Here is a 24,375-nt window from a genome sequence, read left to right on the forward strand (position 1 = left end):
CACCTATTCATGGTAAGGGGACCCATTTCCCCCCACCATGAGAAACACTCATTGGTACCTTCTCCAAGCACAACACTACACCAGAAATAGAGCACGTTGGAGACTTCGCTTTGTTTTTTCTTTCTTTTTTTCTTTTTGCAGCTTGGGATTACTGAGTTCGCAGAGTCTCTCTTTAATGTCACATGTGCGGCTCAGGTCCCTCAGGCCCCAGCAGAAGCAGCCTGGGATATTTGCACAGACCCCTCACAATGGAAGGAAGAGGGTGTAGGAGGGAGGATCAGGCTGCTGACCCCTTTATTGTTCTTGGGCCAGAAGAAAGCTTCCTCCTGGCTTAAGAACCACGGCGCTGAAAAAGTTTTCCAGCCAAAACGAGTCAGATGGAGTCACTGGGTGGTGGTTTCTTTTTTTTTTTTTTGTCTCTCTCCTTCCCCTGCCTCCCCCTTCGGTCAAGCGACGGGGAGTCACAGGGTTGTGCTCCATTCACAAAATACCTGCTGCACATCACGTAGTCCTTCCCCCCGACGGCGGGGAAAGGCGCTGTAACCCAAGCAAACGAAAATAAACCATTTTTTTTTTCTTTCTCCGCAGATTTGAAAAGGAAAAAAAAAGAAAGGAAGAAAGGACCCTGCTCCCAGACTGACGCCTCCAGCGTGCGCCCGCCAGGGAAGGGGTAGGCGGGGGGGAAGCGAGACGACGATATGAAAGAAAACAAAAACAGCAAATTCTGCTCCGAAAGGATTAAATGGAGGTTTTCCAAAAAAACACCCCGCCATTATATAATGAGGCTTAACTCGGAGTCACCGGGGTCACACGATGCAGCAGACTGGAAAAACCAAAGTGCAGTGTAGCCTTTTAATTGTTAAGCCAACCATAAAAAAAATAAAATAAAAAAAACGATATTGTGATTGTATGACAAGGTGGCCACTCACACACTAATGGTCAGGGTATTTTTTTACCCCGTTTGCTCTTTCTGGCTGAAATACCATTATAGTATGAGCTTGACTCCTTGCCTTCATCAGGGTGGTGACCTGTTTTGTTGGGATGCTGCTACTGCCAAGCAGCAATGCCATGGCGAGCACAGGGACCGCACCAGCCTCCAAAGCCTTCAGGCCTGTGGGGCTGATTTGCACTGAAAACAAAATGAGGCACAAGTCTATTAGTGGAAACTTTGCCCTGGCAATCCAGGTACCAAAACTCATTGCTGGGTTTCCAGATCAAAATTTGCATGCAAGATGAGCTTTTAGCACGCCAGTTGCATCTACAAGCCCAGCCATAATCCATGGTCACCTGCCTAGCCTCCAGGTCCTCTCTGGTTCTCCATAGCCTTTAGGTCAAGCTGGTTGTACAGCCACAGGCAACCCTGAAGCTCCTCCATCCTCAACATGTCCCAGTGCTGTCCTCACTGGAGGTCCCATGGAGCTGAGCTGCAGGGCTGAACAAGCTCCATGGACCCAGCAGTGTGGACGGGAACAATCCAAACGAGAGGAAAGCTTTAAAAAAGCTCACCCTAGGCCTCTGTTTTTGGAAAACCAAGCTTTCATTGACCATGGGCACTATGGCTGGAGCTGACTGGCCACCGCATGCCCAGGCGGTCCAGCTGTAGCTGCAGGACCTGCCAGTACCATCAGGCTGGAAACCTGGAGATCATCCTGGACTCGTGTTTTCTTTTAAATTACAACAAGTGCAAATTTGTTCTTCATATTGGACTCTTAAAAACTGGCTTTGGCCCAGATTATCATTGCAGAGTGACCATCAACAGGACATCTTATTTCTCCCACTGTTGCTTCAAACCATGTCCATGCAGCTACTGACCCCAAACCTAGTAAACATGGAGCCACCCAAGCTTGAGGAACGCATACTTCTATGTTGTATTTATTCATAGCCCCAAGAGGAAGGCTGGCCAAACAAAGGCACATGCAGCCCTCCAGCTTTATTGAATGGTGTTGCTCACAGGCGCGTGATGGCATGAGTGTTGGCAGCTCCCTCCCCAGGACCAGTGAGCAGAAGCAACCCGTATTTTATGAAATACCTGCTTATTTTGCCCAGCCAAGGGGAAACAAACAGCTCCTATAAGCATACATATTTTCTTTCCGTTCGGACAAGGCGCCTCAAAAGAACATACAATGAGAAATGAAATAATCAAGTGGGTCACAAAAGCAGGAAGAAATGAAGCTTTATCATTCTCCAGTGGTTTCTCTGCTCCTACATTACAGGAATTAAAAAAAAAAAAAAAAAAAAAGAATTAAAAAGAAAGCAAGCCAACAATGAGGAGTTTCTCCACAGTGGTACTAGCAGGGGAAGGGCAGAACAGAAGAACCCTGGGAGACACGGACACCAGGGCAGCATCGTGTGGCCAAAGGTGTGGAGACCATATTCCTCTCGCTATTTCTACTAGCTCCGATGAAATCCTTCAACCCCACCATCCAGCAAAGGCATTTTGAGGATGGCACGGAGTTTCACTGACCATGCCAGTGAACATACAGCTGAGCACTTGCTGTTTTTACAGCCAGCAAAGAGGTTCATGGAGTATTTTCAAAATACCCAAACAAATCCCAAAAGTATTTTTAAAATCATAAAATGAGGGACAATATGAACATGGGACTAGAAAGGACCTCTGGATTACAGAGCTCAGTCTGCTACCGCAGGCGAGGACATCATTTAATTCCCTTCATAAACAGTCTCTATTTTCCCCACGGAAGAGACATCCAGGCGTCGTGTGCAGCAATAAATTTCCCACTTAAGGGACAATCTTTGACCAAACCACCTTGGATTGCAATAAACACTTATCCTGCCACTAAATGCCTATATTTACACCCATAGCTATATATACATCTCCCCAGGCTGGACGGGATTCACTTACCTGCTGCCTCCAGGCAGGAAATTTGCATTTTAAGAACTTCTAGTCTCATTTATTGTATCGGTTACTATTTCCATAACATCAGAGGAAAGGCAGCAGAGAGCAGGGGGGGGAGCATCTTCTGGTCAAGAAGAAATTTTTAAATGTGACAGGAAACATTAACCTCATACTTTGTCCAACAAGGGATGAGGACATCCTCCATTAGCAGGATTTTTAGAGTGCGATGTGTTTCTAGGCTCTGTACATCCCTCCGCCAACGGGGATGTATGCACGTCTCTCTTCTCTGGTCCTGTGGTATGTCTACTTTTTTTAGAGAGAAAATTCCTTCCTTCCCTTTATTTTATTAAAAATTCAGGTCTTTCACAGAGAGTGGGGAAGAGGATTAGGATGTGGAAATAGCCAAGCCAGCAGAAATAGCTGCTTGACCAAGGAGACATTGATTTTTTATTTGGGATCTTTAGAAATCTGGATTTTTTTCTCTGCTACTTCTAATAACTTTGACTTAATCTTTACTCCACAACCGGCTTCAGGAAAATATTCAGCAAATTCAACGGAGTGCAGCAAAACCCCTCTCAGATTTCTAAAGAATCCTCTGGGAAAACAAGGGAGAAAAAGATGTAACACTGTTCAGAAGTTAAAATTCAGGCAGGATTTGGGGTGTATGTGTGTTACAGTCTATAGAAAGGACTGGGAAAAAACAAAACAAAACCTTTCAGGCTTGCTTTGGATATTATATAGCTGCACAAAAGCAAACCTTTTTCAAAGGGAAGTCAACTTTAAGGCTGAGAAAAGCCCATGTTGTTCGCCAGTGTGTTTACGCCAGAGCTCAATGTGGTGTACATTTTCGAGCCTCAAATGCCTATGGAGTTGTTATTTATACCCCAGTACAAGTCCCCACACGCAAATCGGTTAATTCCCCAGAAAACTGCAGTTCTCAGGTCTAAAACTACTGGTGAACTCCTTAAAAGCAAAATTGAGGATCTTTCTACATCCTCCTCCCAGGAACAAACTTACCCATCCAGCTCTCCCATCCTCTTCTGTCACCTCCTTGTGGTACCTGATCATGAACCCAAAACCCACCACCTCCAGTTGGTAAACCCAGCCTAGTCCTGCCACTTAGCCACTTTGTGTCTACCCTTCCATCAGCCTGGCCCAAGGAAAAGCTGCAAAGCAGCCAAAATCACACTATTCATCTTTTTTTTGTAGCACAAACCAGTGCCTGGCAAACTGGGGTCTAAAGAACAGAGATGGTCCAGCAGTGGACACCACCATGGTCTACATCTCCCTCCTGATGAGGTTCGCATGTCTTTCAAAGTGGGGTGGGTACAACTGGGTGGGTGGGGGACAGGGACAGATGGACAAATGGAAATGTGGGTGTTAAGAGGGTGCCCTACCTTTGATGGGGCAGCAGCATCTTCTGGAGAAAGGGAGAACCCCTCAGCACATCTGGCACCGCTCCCTGGTGCAAGGAGCATTGCTTCAGACTGAGCCCTGTCGGAGCATCCCACAAGAAATATGCAGAGTTGAGGACTACACTTGCAAAAGTGGGATTTCCAAGAGGAGTCGGGGAGATGTCACAATGTAAGCAAGGGAGACCTGGGCTGTGGGGCATGTCTAACCCCCAGGCACCAGCTCCCCTCAGGGTTGTGGTGCTTGGACAAGGCAATGACGGGAGGTTCACAGACACCTTCAGTTTTAACCCTGCTGTGCTCAGGGCCTCCGTCTGCTTTGAGGCTCACAACCATGCACAGTACTAATCAAATTCAGTCCCAGGTGCAGAGAAACACCTTTCCCCTCCACAAGCCCCAGGGTCCCCCATGCTGGACATGCACCCCGAGCCTGAGGTGGGCACAGCAGGATGGAGAGCAGCATAACTGGGCGCAGGCAGGTGCGAGACGCAGCCACCGCAGAGTAAGGTTTCTGCTTGGAAAAAGCCTTTGGAAAAAGCCTCTTCTTTCCTCTGCGCAGAGCCGTGTTTCAGGGCTGTGCAGCGATTCCGCAGTGCCCTCTAGTGCTACAGGGCTCCCCTCTGCCACCAGCCCTGTCCCCTCAGCCACCAAACACCAAGCAAACCTTCAACCAAGCAACATAAGCCACCCTTGCCCTTTCCACTGACCCTCCTTGCACACCCCAAACCCATGTCTCTGGACGTAGCTGACACAACCAGGGTGCGAGAGCACCCCAAAGCCTCCCATCCTGGCAGGAGCTCGTTACAGGTCCACCACTCTCCAAACAACAGGGCAGCCTGGCCCCAACCCTGCCCAGCAGACCAGTACCAGCTCCAGGAACCACAATAAAAAAAAGGCATCTCTGTGCCCACCAGGTTGGGAAGACAGCCCCACGAATTCCGAGCCAACATCGCTAAGTCTGCTTGAACTGGGTGACAGGCAGAAAAATAAAACCAGCCCTGAGAAGGGAGAGTCCATCTTATTTGTTACAATCAGAAACCAGCTCTGAACAATAATAATAATAATAATAATAATAATAATAATAATAATAATAGAAATGTCAAAGCTCTTGGCCATTTCCCTGGTGTTTCCTTCATGCAGTGAGTAAGTCTATCATATGATATGGAAGACCATCATAATCTGAAAAACCCACTGGAAGATCTCCCCTTTTCCGCACGTCCAATAAAAAACATGGGGTTTATAACCTGGTTCAGGGTTCACAGCAACTGTGGTCTACCGCCAGAGCCCAGGCCTGGACCTTGCAAGATCCTGCGAGCTGGTGACCTTCATGGAAGATAAGCCAGCCTTGGTCCAGACCTCTCCTCTCCAGTGCTTTGGAGATGGCAATGATCTCATCTGTCTTCCTTGGTCAACTGTGGCCTTAACTTCAACATGGGAGTGATGCTGAAGGGGTTACAGGTGACCATGGCAGTGTGCCCTCTCAACCCAAGGAGATGGTCTTTGTCAGTTGGGTTAAATGCAACAAAAACTAGGCCACAGAAAGAACGTATCTTACTGGAAGTCACGGCAAAACAAAAGCTTTTTACTCAGCAGTGGAGATCTGACTCCCAATACGTTGTGACCTATACTCAAGTAAACGTTGGCTCTTTGACAGGGACTTTCCACAGTGGTTTTAGCAGTTACAGTATTGGAAAGACCCGTGGGATATGGGAAGCTGGCTTGTTAGACTAGAAACCTCCTCTGAAAGCAATGCCATCCCTACACACCCTGGATGGGGTCCAGCAGGATCTGGGGGCAGAGAGAAGAAATCCCCATAGTTTCGGCCTCCGAGGGAGCCGCCACAACTTCTTCATAAGTGTTTGGTGGACACGTAAAGGACGTCAGGGTTACATCTGGCAAGTGGCAGGAGGGACATACAGCACATGGGGCACACGGCATGGACCAAGTCACTCCCAGTGGGAGGGAATGCCAGACAGAGGGACGGGGCCACCCCAGCTCCACCGGTGCAGAACAGTCTGCTGAGAGAGGGCCATGTCATTGTGGCCAAGGCTCTGAAAGAGGTGGGATCTGGGCTGGCTAATGAGCTGGCTAAAACGAGAACTGCCCAACCTTGTAGTGCAGAAAGAGCAGGCAAGAGGGGACATGGAGAGGATGGGGACTCTTTAGGGTGACGGTAAATAACATCACCCCACCAAAGAGCTGTCCCTGAGCTCCAAAGAGACCTGTCCCCTGCCACCACCACCCTGGAAGCGTCAGCAGTCCATAGGGTCCAGGAACAAGCCCTCACCACCAGTGCTGGATACTGACCTCCTCACCTCACACGGAGAGTGACGGCAGAGGGGATGCTCGCCCACAATCTACCCTTCTCCCCCTGGATACCTGGGTTGGCTTCATCTCTTTTAAGGCACCTACCATCTCTGAACAAGTCCATGTGTGAGCTGGTCCCTCTGGGCTCTCTGCAGAGCCAACAGGGAAAGGACACGGGTATCTTCAGATGGGAATCATCTGACCTTCTCTAGACCTCTATGTTGAGATGCAATGAACCATGCCCCAACGCATCCATGCCTCTCCTACAGCAGGATCCCCAGGAGACCGGCCCAGGCACAGGTCCCACCTTTACTCACATGATCTCCACACTGAATTGTAAGGTCTGACTTGAAAACACTTGTCAATGAGGAGGGGTTCCAAGAAGAGTGTGCAGAGATGCCTGTTAGGTGCCTAAATTGAGGTGGGATCACAGCATGCTTAGGAATCCCAGTGCTTCCAAGCCTGTTTGGATAAAGTCAGGAATACAGTGGTGCTAAGAGGAACGTGAACAACTTACAGAGTCTGCCTTTCTCCTTAGGAGCTGCCCCCTTGTTTCTCATCCAACAAGGAAGCTGGATGACAACCGTAGCCAGAAGAGAAACAAGCAGTTTATTGTAACTCCAAGCACGTGACAAAAAGGGTCAAAAATCAGCAAGGAAACAGAAGGAGACGAGCTGCGAGGCAATTAAGATGCCAAACCAAACGACATCAGTGCTGTCTTCCAAGTTTATCCCATAGCACCAGTAAAGCCCCATACCCCTTTCAAAAGTGCCACATAACTTCTACCTCCTAAAACGCACCATTCAGAGGAGAGCAGGCCCAGCCTGGAGGCACGAGTCCAGCAAACTGAAAGCCAACAACTGCAAGATGCCAGTCCAGAAACCACTTGGGATGTGTCCCAAATCTCTCTGCACGTGTCTGTCAGCATTCACAGCATGTCCCTGTGACATGCAGCCTCCTGCATCCTTCATGACCTTCATGGGGAGGATGGAGGGTATCTTGTAGGACACGACCCCTTAGGTTGTTTTCTCTTGGTAAGTGTAGGGTTTGCCAAGGGCTCGCGGTCTGAAGACCGTATCTAGGACCGGGGCACTTGGCTGTGACACGTCCAAGCCTGAAAGCCTTTCTGAGCATTTGCCAAAGGGAGCAAAAGCAAAATGCACTGACTCAGCCCTCCCCGTGACGTCTTCATGACGCCAAGATGGTTACATGGTCTCCGCCAACAAACCAGCTGAGGTGAAAATGGAGAGGATGACGAAGACTGGCTCTGCATCTGAGCTGCACCTCTAACGCAGCAGACAACCGATCCTCCCCGGCGTGCAATAAAAAGCAGATCTTATGAATGGGGAATACTTATCTTCAAAAGATTATTTTCTTCCAAAGTCACTTTTTGGCAGCACTTAGGTGAATCAGTGCCCAAATCCAACTACAGACTCCTGTGAGTAAGGAGAGATGAAGAGGTTACAGCTCACGAGCAGAGCCAAAGCAATGATCTCATGCATTCCTAGCCACGAAGCTTTCAAAACAAAGCCTATTTACCAGTAAAAAAAAAAAAGCACCCCACATGGTGAAAAGATGGGGCAGAAGGAAGCTTCAAAATACCAGTTGTCAACACTGTCATGAAGGAATTGCGCCCAGCGCCGAAGCGGAGCCGGATTCTCCTGCCTGTGCGTGTCCACGAGATGGCAGAGCGCACCGTGCCGTGCAGCCCGCCAACAGCATCTCCGAGGAACGGGATGCACGCATTCTGCAATTTCCAAACAAAAGGCTGGCGACGAGCATTTTTCTCTCAGACGGTTATGAAGAAAGAGGGTTTTGGGGGAGGTTGTTTTGGGTTTTGTTTATTTTTTCACCTTTTAATTGCCTAGTAGTCACAGGCTTTCCTTGCAATATTTTGTTAAAATACTGTTGATAGATTCCAGCAGCAAAACTCATGTATGTAATGTCCAGATATCCAGAATATTCTGCTTAACCCATTGTGGGGGGTCACTGTATTTCTCTGTAGAGATAGACATACCGACCTGGATGTATACTGGAAATTATTACTAGATTCATGTCCTACATCCATCATACTTTACCATCAAAGGAACCCAAATTTCCAAAGCAGCCTGCAAATAAGACTCACCACCTCTCTCAAACTTGGTGCTCTTAACCCTGCTATAGCTGCTGAAGCCCATTCAGCAGCAAAACATTTGCATCTGAGTCACACTGGAGGATGTTCGGACCAGCCCAGCTGTGCTGGAGGATGCTCAGACCATCCCAGTCAAACTGGAGGATGCTTGGACCGGCCCCTCCGTCCATGCATGGCTGCTGTAAGCAAGCCATGAGATCTTAAACACAGATAGAGCAAGAGTTTATGTATCTCCAACCTGAAAAGCCTCTTCTTCAGGATATGACACGAAAATAACTGCAGTGTGAGAAAGCCCCATGGAAGGTGAAAGATTTTTCTTCCATAGGCTTACATGAATATTTTCCCTTATGCACCCACGCACTGTGCTCCACAGAGCCATTTACAACAAGGGATAAAGACCAGCAAAATCACTGTCAGCATTGCACGATCACATTCAAATCCAGTTAACAATGATATGTCAGGATTAAACCAGCTGTCTGCAAGTATTTCACTTGTCAACGCCAAACAAGATAAATCCTCACCCAGAACCACCCGGCTCCTAGTTCCCACAGGCACATATGACTGTACATGCCTAGGTAAGTGAGTCTCCAAAATAACATAGTATTGCATGAGCCTGCCCAGAGGCACAAACAAAACACCAAATTCAGCATTCCCACTAGATCTTCCAGCTTAGAGCCACCACACTAAGAATGAAGGTAGATATTAAGGTATATATTGGTATTAATTTACTGGAGTCAATGGACTCAACCTGGTGTTACAACAGGATGAGATGACAACCAGATCAGGAGGACCTGGCTTACTTAATAGCTGTCAATTATAAAAGAAGTTAAACCCTAGAGAAGAACGTCAGCTCCTCGCGTCAAAGATGGTTTGATTCCCCATTTCCAATTATTCTCCAGGGAAAATAACCTTATTTTGCAGAATTACTGGGGTCTGTGTCAGCTGATGTTTTATCCCTGTGACCTAAAGTCCAGACATACCAAGCATGGAAGAAACTGAGCAGAAAGCAGCTGCAGGCAGTGTTCCTCCCTGCCAAAGTCAGCAGCACTTCTCCACTCTTTCCACGGGTTCACGTATTTAGTGCCAGCTAGCTCACCCAAAAGAAATAGTAAGATCATCACATGTTTTGCAGGATGAGCAAGGCTTTTCCTCACATGATGCATGAGCAAGAAGCCCAGCAAGCTCTGGAAAGGGTAACGCTGCCACAGCACACGCGATGTCTCCGTCCTTCCCTCTGGAGGCAAAGAGGAGACTTCAGCAAAAATACGCTGAGCATCCTCAGAAACTTTCCCAGCCCAGGACACTCAGGTCCTTTGAGGACTAGGGCTCTGGAAAGTGAAAAATTATATGATGCTGACAAATTGACCTATTCAATGGGGTTTCTTAACTGAGGACCTCATCCTGCCATTCCCCAACATCGAGGCATCAAAAGTCATTTAACCAGAACTACCAAAACTGGGATGTAGAGACAGGTCTGGAGAAGAAACATAGGCACACCCCATAAGGGAAACATCTGGGTCAGCACACCATCACTGCTGGCTTCCTGGCAGCAATTTATCTTGGAGCTGCCAGGAGGCTTGGTGCTTTTCAGAACATCCTTTCCTAAAATATATAAGCCCTGTGTCCATGTATGTGTTTGTGTATAAATATATATATATATGTATGTATACATATACTGTCCTCAACGTTCCACCTCCCAACGAAGTCTCCGCGGTAACTGCCCTTGCCCAGCACTGAGGTTCACAGCAAGGCTTGCTGAAACCACAGTCATAATTCTCCATAACAAACCCCAAAGGACCATAGCTCAGTGCATCCAGCCCAGGCTTTCCCACTTCTGGGGAGGGTTTCCTAAGGAAACGTAAGGCAGGGAGCTGCTGGTCTCCACCGTATCGCAGGCAGGAGACACCCTCATCACCCACCTGCCACACTGGAAGGACTTTCTCAATGTCGTTCAAGTTGATGCTGTCACCGTCCTCATATTTCCCTTTTCCAAGCCTGTGGCAGGAAGAAAACAAAAACAAAACCAAGTGAAACCTCACTGGAACCAGAGTTAATTTCCTATTATGGCACATGGGGAAGATTAGTTCTTACTGCAAAGGACCCTCATGAAAACAAAGAGGCTCTCTGAAGCGAGTAAGCTGTGCCTCCAAAATGCTCCCACGTGGGCATAAAGCCATTAATAGAAAATTAAATGCTTTTCCCAGTCCTCTCCACCTGCACCATCCGCCACAGTGTTCAAATGCTTTTGGTAATAGCAGTGAGAAAACCAAAGGCAGTCCTGAGCAGTAGGGTTGGGCGATTCAATTCCCAGACCAAGCAAAACTGAAAGCACAGCCTACCCGGAAAAAAAAATGGGGACACAAAAGTGTAATGAAAAATATTTCCTTTGAAGCGCTGCTCATTTGTTGGTCTCCACGGGAGCTCCTGATCCCCTGCTGAGAAAGGTGTTGGCAAACAAGCACAAACATACATCTCAGACGGCAAACAGCAGTCAATATAAATACAAACATACAATTTGAAACTCAAGAAAAGTGGGGTGAGAAGCCAAGCACTGATAGACCAACCACACAGCTGGCAGCTGAAGGACTTCCTTATATCAAGACAGGAAAAAAAACAATCCAAAGATAATTACTAGCTGGATGCAGAGAGTTTGTAATGATAGAGAAGAAGAAAAAATGGTCAATAAATATCTTCCTTCTGCATTTATAAATAATTGAGGTGCTCTATTTTTATTATGCAAGAATGATAATGTATTTTTTGGTCAATTAGTGACAAGATATTGTTAAATAACATATTTAGAAAGAAACACATATTTAGACAGAAACTTTGATAGCAGTAGACCCAGGTAATCAGTGCCTAGAAGTCAGAGAGCAACAGATCTTTGTGGAATTACAGCAAATGGGGGAAAAAAAAAAACAAACAGAAAAATGGCATGTGCTAAAGCACCAGCCTCAAAAAACAGCAAGCTGAATGGAAACACCTAATTTCATTAACACCTGAATTGATTTATGGGAAATCAGAGGTGTTCAACAACTGACTTTCCCTCATAGATGAAATAGTGACTGATTTACAAAGGCAAAAATATAGCGTGCGTATATATATAATATATATCTCTCTCTGAAAAAAATGTATTTATATCTATATGTTTATATATATAGATATGAGAAAAATCAAGTTAAACATCTGGGGACAAATAATACCAGTTGCAGGTACAGAATGAGCAAGTGTATTGTAGCAAAAGATTATCTGAAAAGGATGGGGACTGTCCCAGGGTGAACATCTGATGATGGACCGTGGCGTAAAGGCAGGGGATGAGGAGGCAGAAATTAGAGGGATGAATGCAGCTTTCCTCTACAGGCAGCATGCCTAAGCCTGAACTATAGGATTGCAGGCAGCTCAGGCAGTCATGTTTCAAAAAGGTGGTTGAGAAATTTCTTAGAGTATGGGAAAAACTGATACACGGGCTTGCAAGATGCCTGGAATGAAGAGAAAATATCAGCTACAAAAGGTAGTTTGAGCTGGAAGAGCAAAAGCATAGCAAGACCTAACTCTGGAAATGAAAAGCAGACAAATTCAGGTCAGAAACGAGGTACAGTTCCCTCATTTTCCTTAACCGTTGATTATTCATCATACCAGCAAACTCAGTATCTGCAAATAAAATCAGATGTCTTGCTGGAGAAAAACACTTCAGCCAAGCAAAAGACACTTGAGGTCAATCAACTGGATGCAACCACATGGCTGACCTTGGGCAAGTGATCAGGAACAAAATGGTCTCTTTGGTACTTAAAGTGTAGAAAACACATTCTGAACAGAATCTTTCCCCTTTTTTTCTATTAAATTTTTCATTGCACGGCTAGCATGTTAAAAAACTCCACTCAGGAAAGAGGGAAAACGCCTAGCTAGCAGGTGGAGATTCTTGGAGGTTCAGCAAGCTGAACGACACTCAGCACAGATTTGGCATGGAGAGCTGATGAATGCACAACAGAGAAAACTTTAAAAGTTAAAAAAGAAAAGCAATTTTGTCTGTGCTTCCTCTATTCTAGCGCAGGTTACTTACACAACCTGCGTTTTGGGAGATGCACTGCTTGTACTGATGGCATCTGTTTAACTTTTCTGCATATACAGTCATTCTTATTCCATTTTTACAGCTGTAATATTTAGGAGTGATTAAATATCTCATCTCCATACTGCCTTCTTTACCTGTTTGCACCCTGGGCAGTCATGGTACACCAGCAACCAGAGGCAGACCATAAAGCAGACTCTGCTGCATCCTCCCTATATGTAGCAGGTGGCACTGGTAGGATCATCTGGCAAGTGCCATCAACCAGGGAGCACATTATATCTTATTTTACAGAGGGCACTTCATCCCATTTTTCAAAACCATCTGTAGAAATGGGAGTAAACATGACTAAAGGACTTAGTGACTTAGAAATTTAGCGTTGTTCCAAGTATTCTGAAAATTGCTGTTTATATACCTGCAGTAAATACTTACAGCGCAGAAAACAGCCTTATAGAGTTGTGTGAGTCTCTGCCTGTCACTATATGGTACAGAAGCCTCCTGCAGATATTGAACTGGGCTGGGCTGGGATTGCCAGCCCGGTGTTTTTAAACAAGATACGCCCAGTGAAGCCTATGGCATTGGCTTGTACTCTGTCAAAACCAGCTTGCCAACAGAAAAACTTATTGAAGAGAGGATTCCCATCCCTATATACAATGTGGCAACGAGAAGTCACGTGCAATCTTCTCAACCCCATCTCTTAGGCCTGTTCTGATTTTTTTCTTTCCTCTATAGGCAGGAAATGATTAATGACTAGGAAAAAATGACAAAAATTTGATGGGATAAAATGTGGTTATGGAGTTCTTACTCTGCTTTTTCTTTAGCAGAGATTAGCAGTGAGTTGCATCAGGGATGAGTTGTCATAACTTGCGATAACAGGACAGGTAATACTGCCTGCAGCCCTGAGTAGCACTGCCAGTGTGTTAAGCACCAAGACTGAAAGATAAGGAGAGGAAAAACCATATTATGATTTTTTCTCAATCTGCAGATAATCTGTAGAGAAACAGTGATGTCCACCTAAGTAACATCGGTGAACCACTTGCTGCCAGTATGCATTTATCTGGCTTGACCAACCAACAACCAAAGAGGAATCCAGCAATGCTGTGGAAGCCCGTGGAGGCTGTCACCACCAAAAGGAGCTGTTTAATATTTTCACAGCTAGCAGGTATTTTAACACTAGCAGACAGGGGATGAACACTTGGATCTACACGCATCACTCTGATGCTCTCTCCTTCCCTGAAGTCTTGCTGGGGAGAACAGCTAAAGCCCTGTCACTTGTGGGAACTGTAACCGGGATCAGCACTAAGCCAGGATCTTTCCTCCAATATTCAGAGATGGTTAAATCTAGGAGACTTGGATCCAGGAGACTTGGATCCAAAGTGGTTTAAAGACTGGACTTTACCAAGTAATGCAAAATACAGCAAGCAGCTCTGCTCCAGCCCAGAACCAGATGATAGAGGAACCAGACAGATGGACAGGGGCATCCTCAAACTCCGTACGTGGTCCAGCACCTCTTCTCCATGTCCTCCACACGAGCCATGCCACCAAGCTAGCATTCCCTCTGCAAGGGAGAAGTTAGAGACCTTGCTGGAGAGCACGGTATTGCACACATGGCACTCACCCTTCTCTGTCTATGTGAGGCAGTGGGTGTTTGGAGGTGTTTCGCAGCTTCCTGTGAAATTGGGTGAAATCTAGTTTTTCAGGCTGCAAGTCCCACGTTGCACCACTAGGAGAGAAAAACAGGGAAAGACAAAGAAAGAAAGTCCACTACTAATTAAACACCACCGAGCTGAAGAGCAGAGGACACACTGGAGCCTGCAGACGAGGAGATCTGGTACTTCTGGAGGCAATGCACCCTGCCACAGAGCATGTGCATGCAGGTCTCCAGCCTTCACGGTGCTCCATCATGTTTCTTTTCATTTCTTCCGTTTTTTTTTGGAGATGCTGAGCTACTGTTGCTTGCACTAAACCCCTAGTTTTGATGTATGATACAGCATGATGCAGCACACACCTTGCTAACTATACTTGCTCTCTGTATTCAGGGGGTATCGCAACAAGTAGCGGTCTGGTCTGTGTAAGGGAGATACTCTCTCTGGTCCTGCACAACCTGCTTGCTCCAACAGCCTGGAGCAAGTCCCAGGTGGGAACTCAACCCCTGCAGACTTGCAGCGCTCCAGGTACAGAGAGACGTATGCATAAAACTGGACGGAAAGCATATTTCACCACTTTCCCTGTGCTGAAGCAGCAGCTGAAGAGCTCTTCTCAGCAGCTGTGAAGCCAACGCACGATCGCACCACCAATTAATGGAAGAAAAAAGTCCTGGAGCAGTAGCTCAGAGCTGCCTCAAGTCTTGCCTGAACAGCTCTCGGATGATTACAAGTAATCATATCAGTATCAGTTTCAGATGTTTGGACTGCAAACCCATCCAGCGGCCTCTCCTAAGCACAAAGGATGTTTTAAGTAGATTGATTGTGCTTAGTGTCACGGGCTAAATGGGGGCGTGGAGGAGGAGAAGCAGCGATGTGAGTACCAGCAGGGTACTCACCTGTGCCTGGCTACCGGCAGGACAGACATGTGGGCAAAGGCTAAGAGAGGGCACAGTCCATCACTCTCTTAAAGCGTTTTAAAACTGGCTTACCTGAAGGAGTCAAAGGTGTTGGCAGCCCAGATGTCCGTGCCCAGCATGTCAAGGGAGCTCTCCTTGTTGCCATTCTAGGAGGGAGGGAAAGGTGGTTACTCGCTGGAAGGGACACTCTTCAACAGCAGCTACCAGAGCCCGCTGTCACCAACAGGGATGGAGAAAGCCGTCCTGCTTCTTCAAGGAGTCATGGTGGCATGACTTCTCCTTGCTCTAACAACAGGCGGGGGACGTCAGAAGCCTGCACTGTGCCACCTCTGCCATGCACACCAGCAAATGAGTTCACATGGTTATTCTGGTACGTGTTCCACCAACACTAAGGTGATGGTTCCTTCTCTTGAGAAGCGAAAGCGCCACGGTATAAACAGGTGGCAATTATGAGAAACCTCCAGAAAAGCACCTTGAATTCTGCTGTGCAGCTGCTTTTGGCAAAACCAGCGACCCGAAGCAAGAGCATCTAAAGCAAAGACCTCATACCCATCCTTCGTGGCCCCTTTACAGTCATCAGCTTACACATTTTCTCCCCACAGAAAGAGGGCTGCCCTCTCCACCCTTTACAGGCAAAGAAGTAAAGCAGGTTGGATTTTGCCAGGACCATTCAAGAAATCAGACTTGACTCAGACTCATATGGCATGGACACGTAAGTGCATTACAAATACGGAATCCCATTAATTTTCCCTCAAAATTTCCTACATATATTCAGATTATTCATAATCTTACACGTATTCAGATTATTTAAGTATTTCAGCCCAAATGGTCCCACTCTGGTGAAATAAGTGCTGGAGAAGGTGGCTTCCATATACTCCCCATACTATAACGTCTGCCATTTTCAAATATTATTAATAATAACCAAGACACTAAAAACTCATAAAAATTTGACCATTTCTTAATGAAGCCCCAGATCTGCCCGTAAAGTGAGCATAAAAGCCCCCCCACCCATAAAGTGAGCAATCTTTTCCCAACGAGCAGGATGCGTATCCTCGGTGCACACTACAGATGGTCACACTTTGCAGCCATTCCCATCACAACAACCAATTTAGACACCAGATACTCCAAACACAGCCACATTGCTCCCTTTTTTTGTCTCCTCCAAAGGGTCTATGGATTATGATTTTAATCTCCCGGGATCTGCAGGTCAACATGTCTCTGCACAGAAAGAAAACTACCAGAAATACATAAAATTCTCACAACCAGTTATGGAAGCAGAGCTTTTTATTTTAGGCAAATGTAAGCAAAATTTTCTCCCACCAAGGAGAGAAATTTGTTTTCTAAATACTTAGAAGCATCCTCATGCAGTGCAATGAAAATACATGTGCAGGTCTTTACAGCTATCACCCAAAGAAGAGATACCTCTTCTTGCAGACAGATCCATTTCTCTTTCCATTTCCTATAGACATGGGATATTTTAAGTACCTGTCAACGAGCCAACTACAATAGGATTTCCTAAGAGTAAAGTATTTGGGCTCAGGGAAAAAGAATGGGAAAACGTAACCAGTTGCAACGAAGATGAGACAAACCAACAACAAAGATAATAAATAGCAAAAATTTAAGACAAAATGGGTTCCTAATGCAATAGGTTGTCTCCTAAAATTGTTGCCCAAATTCAGCTCAGTACAGGGCTGCTGAAGAGCTCCTTCTTGAGCCCTGAAATAAAGTGTCTAGCAATTACCGTCCAATGCTTGGCTTGAAATCTGTTTGGATGTGGAGGGTGAGCCTTAGCACCAACACCTCCTAATCCACAGTGTAAGCGGAGGCAGCACAAGCTGTCCCACCCACCTTCCCCACACCTCCTCAGCACATCAGCTCATCGGTGCTCTACCAGTGAGCACACGCAGGTCAGCCCCAGCACTAATCCCAGAAATTAGGGGAAATAGCAGCGATGGTTCAGGTGGTGCAGGAGGTCAGAGGGGTGCAAGCTTCTAGGCAGCAGTTGGATGCTCCCACTCAAACCAGGCTGCAACTCCTGGTCCTCCTAGATGATGTCCCCATGACCTCTCGGAGATGCTCCAAGCATTAGCCAGACTCCATAAAGACGGTGCCTGGGCCAAACGATAATGCAACTTGTCATTAAGTTGTGAGTCACTACATTCATTTCAAGACGTCCTTTCAGTCTTCGATGACCTGTCTTTATAACAGGTTTCTGTCTTGACTTGCAAGGCAGAGAGTGCGCTTGCTGCCCAAGTGAACCTGTGCTGCAGGGCGCTTAGTAAAATGCTCACAGCACGGTACCAAGACTTAATAATAAGACTTTCAAAAAGCCTATTTTCAAGTCCAGGGACAAAAAAAAAAAAAAAAAAAAAAAAAAATTGCATGTATTTAAGAAACGAAGTGACTTGCTGTCAGTTCCCCCAGGACTGCAATTATCACCATAAGCGGTTTTAACTTGAAGCTCCCAATGACCCAACCCTCAGCTTTAGATAATCATTTTCACCGCGAAGGGGTTAGTACTGCTGAAAATTAATTAAGCCACCAGGAATGATGAGTGAGAGGCACACTGATAAGAACGACATAAATACCCAGAATGATCAGAGATCCGGTAAAGCCGATTCTACACCCAGTATGGTTTAAATGCACGTCCATAACCTCTGTCCTCCAGCCCCTGTGAGCACACATCATCTCCCTCCACCGCCGCCCATCTCTGTCGCTGCCCAGACAAACAGAGGGGTGGACCACGCCACCGGCTGCGTGGACTCTGACTGTTGACCCATGCATGCAGCTTCAGCAAATTCCCCACAAAGTCGGCATTTGCATGCCCGCAGCAGCTTTTCAAAGCCCAGCTCAGCGTCCCACCGGTTCCTCTCGCTGCTCCTCATTACTATCCTCCAGCAAACCACTACAAATACAAAATCATGCTCTTCATCACACGATTGCAACAGCATTAGCTCATTGCTGTGCTTAGCATTAATGTAGTACAATGCCAAGTGCTTGGCTGAGTCCGTGGTATAAATTCAGGGATTATCCCGTGTCATATGTTACCTCTTAAGCATTTTTCAGTTCTACCTTTGAGAAGATTCCCCCACCTTTCCTCCTTCTCAGCTGCCTGCAACCTCTGGCTGCACTTGGGAGAAAACAAAAAAGATAGATACCAAACTGTCTGCAAAGGCTCTCATTAAAGGTTTTCTTGTTGAAAACTGCAAGTTTTCATAAGAAAAATATAGACATTTTGAGGAAGACATTATTGTCCCTGCTCAAAGGAAAAAGTATATTTTGAGTCTGCTCCTCCCAGAAAGGACCATCGCTTTCCAGCAACGACACCGTTCTGCAGGTCCTCTCCCACCACAGCATGGCTCAGGAGGACAGCCTATTCGCTCTAGTTCTCCAGTATGGATGGGATGGATGAATGAACCAGGACTTTGACCACTGGCCTCAGATCTCCCAGAGTCCATCCTCCACTTCTGGCACAACCAATGCTCACATGTGCATGTGCACGCTCACATGTACAGCAACTCCGAGCGGAGAGCAGAGGACAGAGGCTGACTAAAACACGCAGAAGAGGTCCCTGATCTGAGTTCAAGGAATGGATCTAAAACCAAATCAAAAGCAAATTTTTAAAGTCTTTTGCAGGGCAGGAAGGTAACTCCCCATCTAGCCCTACTGACTGCTCCCATGGAAAGCAGCTGGACTCCAGGTCAGCATCTAACACCATCTACGTGGTGTCCACTCATATATCAACTCCTAATGAAGACTTGCCAAAAAATAATTATAGACATCTCTTAATTTCCCAAAATTAAAATACTCCAAGACTTCAAATAAAGAAAAAAACCCCTAATTTCCTTTGCACAAAACCAGCTGACTAGGGACTTCTTTCCCAAAATTAAGCCACTCAGCACACCTCAAGAGAATTCTTGAGCCTGATGAACAGCTACAGCCCTCAGCAGCCAGGTCACATATTATGCATGAATTAAGTAGGTCTTTGAGGTGTCCTTCACAACTGACATGCACTCACACCCTACGTGTAGACATACACACACATCATGTTGTTAGGAGGATGCCTCTGATAAAGAGCAAGCAAAGAACACGACTTCAGCACATCGCTACCAGGTATACCTTGGTCGATTGCCTGAACTGGCTGCCTCTCCCGCGGTTGCCGGACCTGGATCCAGACCCACGCCTGGAGCCTGACCCCAGCCGGGATCCTGCGCTCCCACTGCTGCTGTGATCCCACTCTTCCTGGAAACAACAAACAGCTCGCTTTAGTCAAGGGCAATGCCGTCCCACACCCACAAAAACCACTGACCTGGTGAGCCAGGAGAGCTCCAGCTCCCAGACCACACGTGCAAGGACCTACAAAACCACGTCCATGCATGGGGCCTTTTTGGAGTCCTTTAACATGTTCTGTTTACATGTTGCAAAGGGATGACATTGTGGGAAGCTTCAATGAAGGTAAGATTTGGCTCTAGTGCTCTAGTCTATGCATGGGGAAAAAAAATACTTACCTCTTCTATCTTCATAAGGACTAATTATGCATATTCAGCAATGCCTCATCCTCTAAAACTGCTTATATATCCTTAATTCCCCTCCTGAGCCCAGATCAACTTCTCAGTCAGTTTTTCCCTCTGCTCAGTCCACCGTTGGAGTCTAGCTGCTCACATACCTGAAAACACTTGGTGTTCACCAGAAGACACATTACACAAATAACTATTTTTGCCTATTAAGGAGCTGTCCCCAATGTTCTCCTTTATTCTCCTAACACTTGTTCTGCTGTCAAGAAACGTGCAGGTTTCTTGTTCAGCTGGCAGCCCTCAGGGCAAGATGAGTCATCTGAAAACCAGAATAACTCACCTGACCAGCCCTATCTACCCTATCAAACATCCCACAAGGTGCTTGGGAAGAAAGGTGGATATTGTCAGAGTAACTGCTCCAAAAGCTTTGCTCAGAGGCTTGGGAAAGACCTTTGAAGTGACCTATGATGATTAAAAAACCATGAAATCTGAAACTCTGAAAATCTGGGAAATACGAAGTGGAGCATGTGTTTTGGGACTGGTGTGAGAACTGACACTTAAAGAGGGCGTCTCATGTCTCAGACATCCTTGTGGGACTACCTGAGTCTCTGTGGACACTGCCATGGGCTAAGACAAGGGCAGAGCCACCTTGGTCTTCAAGAGCCAAAAGGACTCACTAGTAGAGCAAGACATGAACTCCTCTTTGCACACAACAGCCAAGTCCAGGTCACTAATTTGGGGGCAAAGACCAGGTCCCAGCTCCACCACTGCCACCTGAGTTGGATGGGGCAGGGAGACAGCTGCACTGCAGACCCTAAGCTATGTAGGGTGATGCTACTGAGTGGTCCAGCATGGACCTTAGCGCATGTGAAACATGTAAGTATTTATCCAATGTGAGGGACTGGAAGCAAAATGCACCACTATCGATTTCTGCGTTGCTCCAGCTACACGTTCTCCATCCTCAAACCTAGCAAGTCTCAAGTAAGCTCAAACATACTGTGGCTGTTATAGCCTAAAATCAGTACTGACTTCAAAAGAGGAGGTCAAGTGGTTTTCAAGTTGTATATGGATGAAATTGGAGAGGTTGTAACATCCCACAAGACGTTACACCAGCAGCAGAAAGCACCTTCTTCCCTCCTCGCCACACTGCGACTTGAATCTCCCGATGGCTGAGAAATACCGAGTGGCACAAAGTTAAAGGAGTTGTTAAATGGGCATGGAGGGAAAAAAACTTGATTGATGCCACTTGTGAGACACAGGCAGGTGGCCACTTTGGGAAGCCCTGGGGAAGAGCCAGTCTTGCAGGCACCCTGAGAAGTGAGAAATATCTCATTTGATGTGGGAAAGATGCACGCCAACTGAAAAGGTGGTTGGGAGAAATGAACCTTCACCACCTAGATGTTCGAAGGATTAATTACCAATTTACTGTATCTTACACACTGAACATCTTGTTCAATCACGTATGAAAAATTTCTGTGCCAAATGCCACAATGGGACCAAGTCAGCATACGCACCCTTCACTTTAAAAGACACACTGGAAATAAACATCACCATTTGGTTATATGCAGTTGACCCAACTTTTTGTCGTGGCTGCCTGCAGACAACCTGAGGTTATGCAAATTCCAGAAACATGGCTGGCCACAATAAAACCCTTGTGAGAAACAGGGAGATTGGTATCACCACGCATGAATGTCCAAACTCACCAAGACAGGCCAGCGGATACGGCATGAACTAGTTAGATAAAAATCACAGCTAATCTTTCACTAAATCAGCTTGTCTCCTGGCTCTAGCTCATGGTCTGGAGTCTTTTCCCTGTTCACGTTCCTTAACTTTATCACCCTATTAATATTTATATTTGAAAACAAATTATTTTAAAAATAAAAATTGTTGAACTAAAAATTGTTGAAACTTCTGTTGAAGCTGAAACAGTCCAACTAAGTATAGCCTAAATACACTCATGTTCAAACTCACCAGCACAACCAAGCTCAATATTTTACCTAAATTACTGACAAATTGCCAAAGATGAACAGCTTTTTACTGCTACCTTGCTGTCGGGGGTTCAAATCTCCAGAGCAGAAATACATCCACCAGAAATTCTCCCAGATATTTCTGGTGGATTTGTGTCCTCTAATAAAGCCCTTCTGTGCTAAAATGAACCTCTCTGCAGACCTCCTTTCTGCAGGAGCAGGGAAGCTCACACGAACCTCATGGGTTATGCTGGAGGAGTGGGCGACGTACGCAGGTAACGATTGCTCCTCAAAAAACAACAACTGAGCAACAAAAACCCTCCACCAGCATCATCCCAAAAACCACAAAAACCCCATCCTAAAGCCACACAGGCAGCTGGACTTCAGCAGAAAGCCGAGGTTCTGCAGCGGTGAGACGCGGCACTGCTCACCCTCCATCCCACAGCATGGCCACCTACATGTCTCCCACACAGTGCTCTTGCTAAATTAATTCAGCATGTTGCAGGAATAGATTTTTCCGCAGCTCTGACAAAAGCTCAAGAAACAGTTGTCATGGCACGAAGTTCTCCATCCCATGCCCTTGCGTCCTGCCAACCCAATCTCCCATCATCTGGCCCCATTACTCTCTGCTGTGCCCTCAAAAGACCAAGACTCTCCTATTCTTTCCCAACACCCCAAACAACCCTTGAACTCTTGTTCCCAGCTCTTATTTGGGCTCATCCAGCTATCATTCATGGTCTACATTCATCAGCAGGAGATGGGAGCTCTGAGCCACACTTTGGGGCTTGGAGGGAAACGTCACACCCTCCAGAGACTGATTCCCAGCAGCTCCTCTCATCCATGCCAATCCTTCTGGCCAAGCTCTGCACCCTCTTGGGAACAGTAAGGCTTGTGCACATTTACACTGCCAGCCATTCTCCTTTGGAAACTAGCTGTCAAATCTAACATTTGCATTTTAATTAGCAATAATCATATGTTTCACTTACACTGCAATTTTCACCTTCGCAGCTAGCTCTTTGAGGCATGAACTAATTAATCCCGCACCCTTTGCCAGCTCAAGAGTTAATACTTTCTGTGGCTTCGGTGCAAGTTTGAAAAACCCATTTACAGAAAACGGAGATAACTCTCCCCAACGTACAGGCAATAAACGGAAACGCGGTGCCCACCTCCGTCATTGCTCTCAGTGACGATAAATATGGGTGAAGTTGGCTGTGTTGGTAGGGGTGTAGACCAAGCATGGTAATGCCACTAGCTTTAAGTGGCCTGAAGACATCAGTGGATTCTTGATGGGATTGTATATAAAAATCTCAGTATTCTTGATGGGATTCTTGATGGGATTGTATATAAAAATCTCAGTATTCAATGTACAGCATTCACAGCCTAAGGTGGGCCAGAGGAAAAGGAAAGACAACAGAAAGCTAGAGGACTTCTCAGGACACAAGAGCCTCTGAGATATCCCCCAACATTAACAACTGTTCCACCACGGCACCTACAAGGAGCTCCCTAGACCAAGCTATGGGGTGTCCTTGAGTACTGCATCCAGCTCTGGAGCCCTCAGCACAGGAAGGACATGGACCTGTTAGAGAGGGTCCAGAGGAGGGATCAAAAATGGGCTGGAGCACCTCTGCTATGAGGACAGGCTGAGAGAGTTGGGGTTGTTCAGCCTGGAGAAGAGAAGGCTCCAGGGAGACCTTATTGTGGCCTTCCAGTACTTAAAGGTGGCTTAGAAGAAAGATGGGGACAGACTTTTTAGTAGGGCCTGTGGCGATAGGACAAGGGGTGATGGTTTCAAACTAAAAGAGGGGAGATTCAGACTGGATAGAAGGAATAAATTTTTTACAGTGAGGTTGGTGAAACAGTGGCACAGGCTGCCCAGAGAGGTGGTAGATGCCCCATCCCTGGAAACATTCAAGGCCAGGTTGGACTGGGCTCTGAGCAACCTGATCTGGTTGAAGATGTCCCTGCTCATTGCAGGGGGGCTGGACTGGATGGGCTTTGAAGGTCCCTTCCCACCCAAACCATTAAATGGTTCTACGATCCCACAGCAGGCACAGCTGAACGCTCCTGTTGACAGGCTTGCTTGCAAAACAGCAAAACCTGTTTTAAATGCTGACACCCACTTTGGTCCCTTCCAACCCAAACTATTCTATGATTTTATGAAATGACTCCCAAATTTTGAGTCTTAATCCTGGTCAGAAGAGAAGACAGCTATCGTGTAAAAGGTCCTTTTTGAGATTTTTCCACAGCAGAGGTTTTTCATGTGCTGCAGCTAAATCTGGCAGTTACACAGAATTCTGACACCAGACTCCAAGTATTTAATGCAAAATCTCCCTGCTTTTCTAGACCTATTCTAGAACAACCACTCCAATTTTTCTATGGAAAAATAATGATCTATACAAAAACAATTATTTTAATAATTTTAAAAGCACCTTTTATGAAAAAAATATAAGATTACTCTAAATATTTTAGTAGGGATGAATATCCAGCTTCTTTCTTCTCAATGTATTACATAAAGCTATAAGAAAAACAGAAAACTTATCCTTATAAAAATACCATGCAGAAAAAAC

General features: G+C 46.2%; 1 protein-coding gene across 2 annotated transcripts in view; it reads right to left on the bottom strand.

Annotated features, from left to right (window-relative positions):
- Positions 1–24,375, bottom strand: part of CTIF (cap binding complex dependent translation initiation factor) — a gene marked incomplete at both ends in the record, with an annotated part of 115,759 nt that overhangs the window by 80,252 nt on the left and 11,132 nt on the right. For both annotated transcript variants that reach the window (XM_082336621.1, XM_082336620.1), the window contains 3 exons: positions 10,624–10,699; positions 14,383–14,487; positions 15,400–15,473. In XM_082336621.1, the coding sequence (XP_082192747.1) occupies positions 10,624–10,699; positions 14,383–14,487; positions 15,400–15,473 (255 nt within the window). The remainder of the gene's footprint in view (positions 1–10,623; positions 10,700–14,382; positions 14,488–15,399; positions 15,474–24,375) is intronic.

Source organism: Platalea leucorodia (genome assembly GCF_965183815.1).
Source record: "Platalea leucorodia genome assembly, chromosome: Z".
Taxonomy (NCBI): Eukaryota; Metazoa; Chordata; class Aves; order Pelecaniformes; family Threskiornithidae; genus Platalea; species Platalea leucorodia.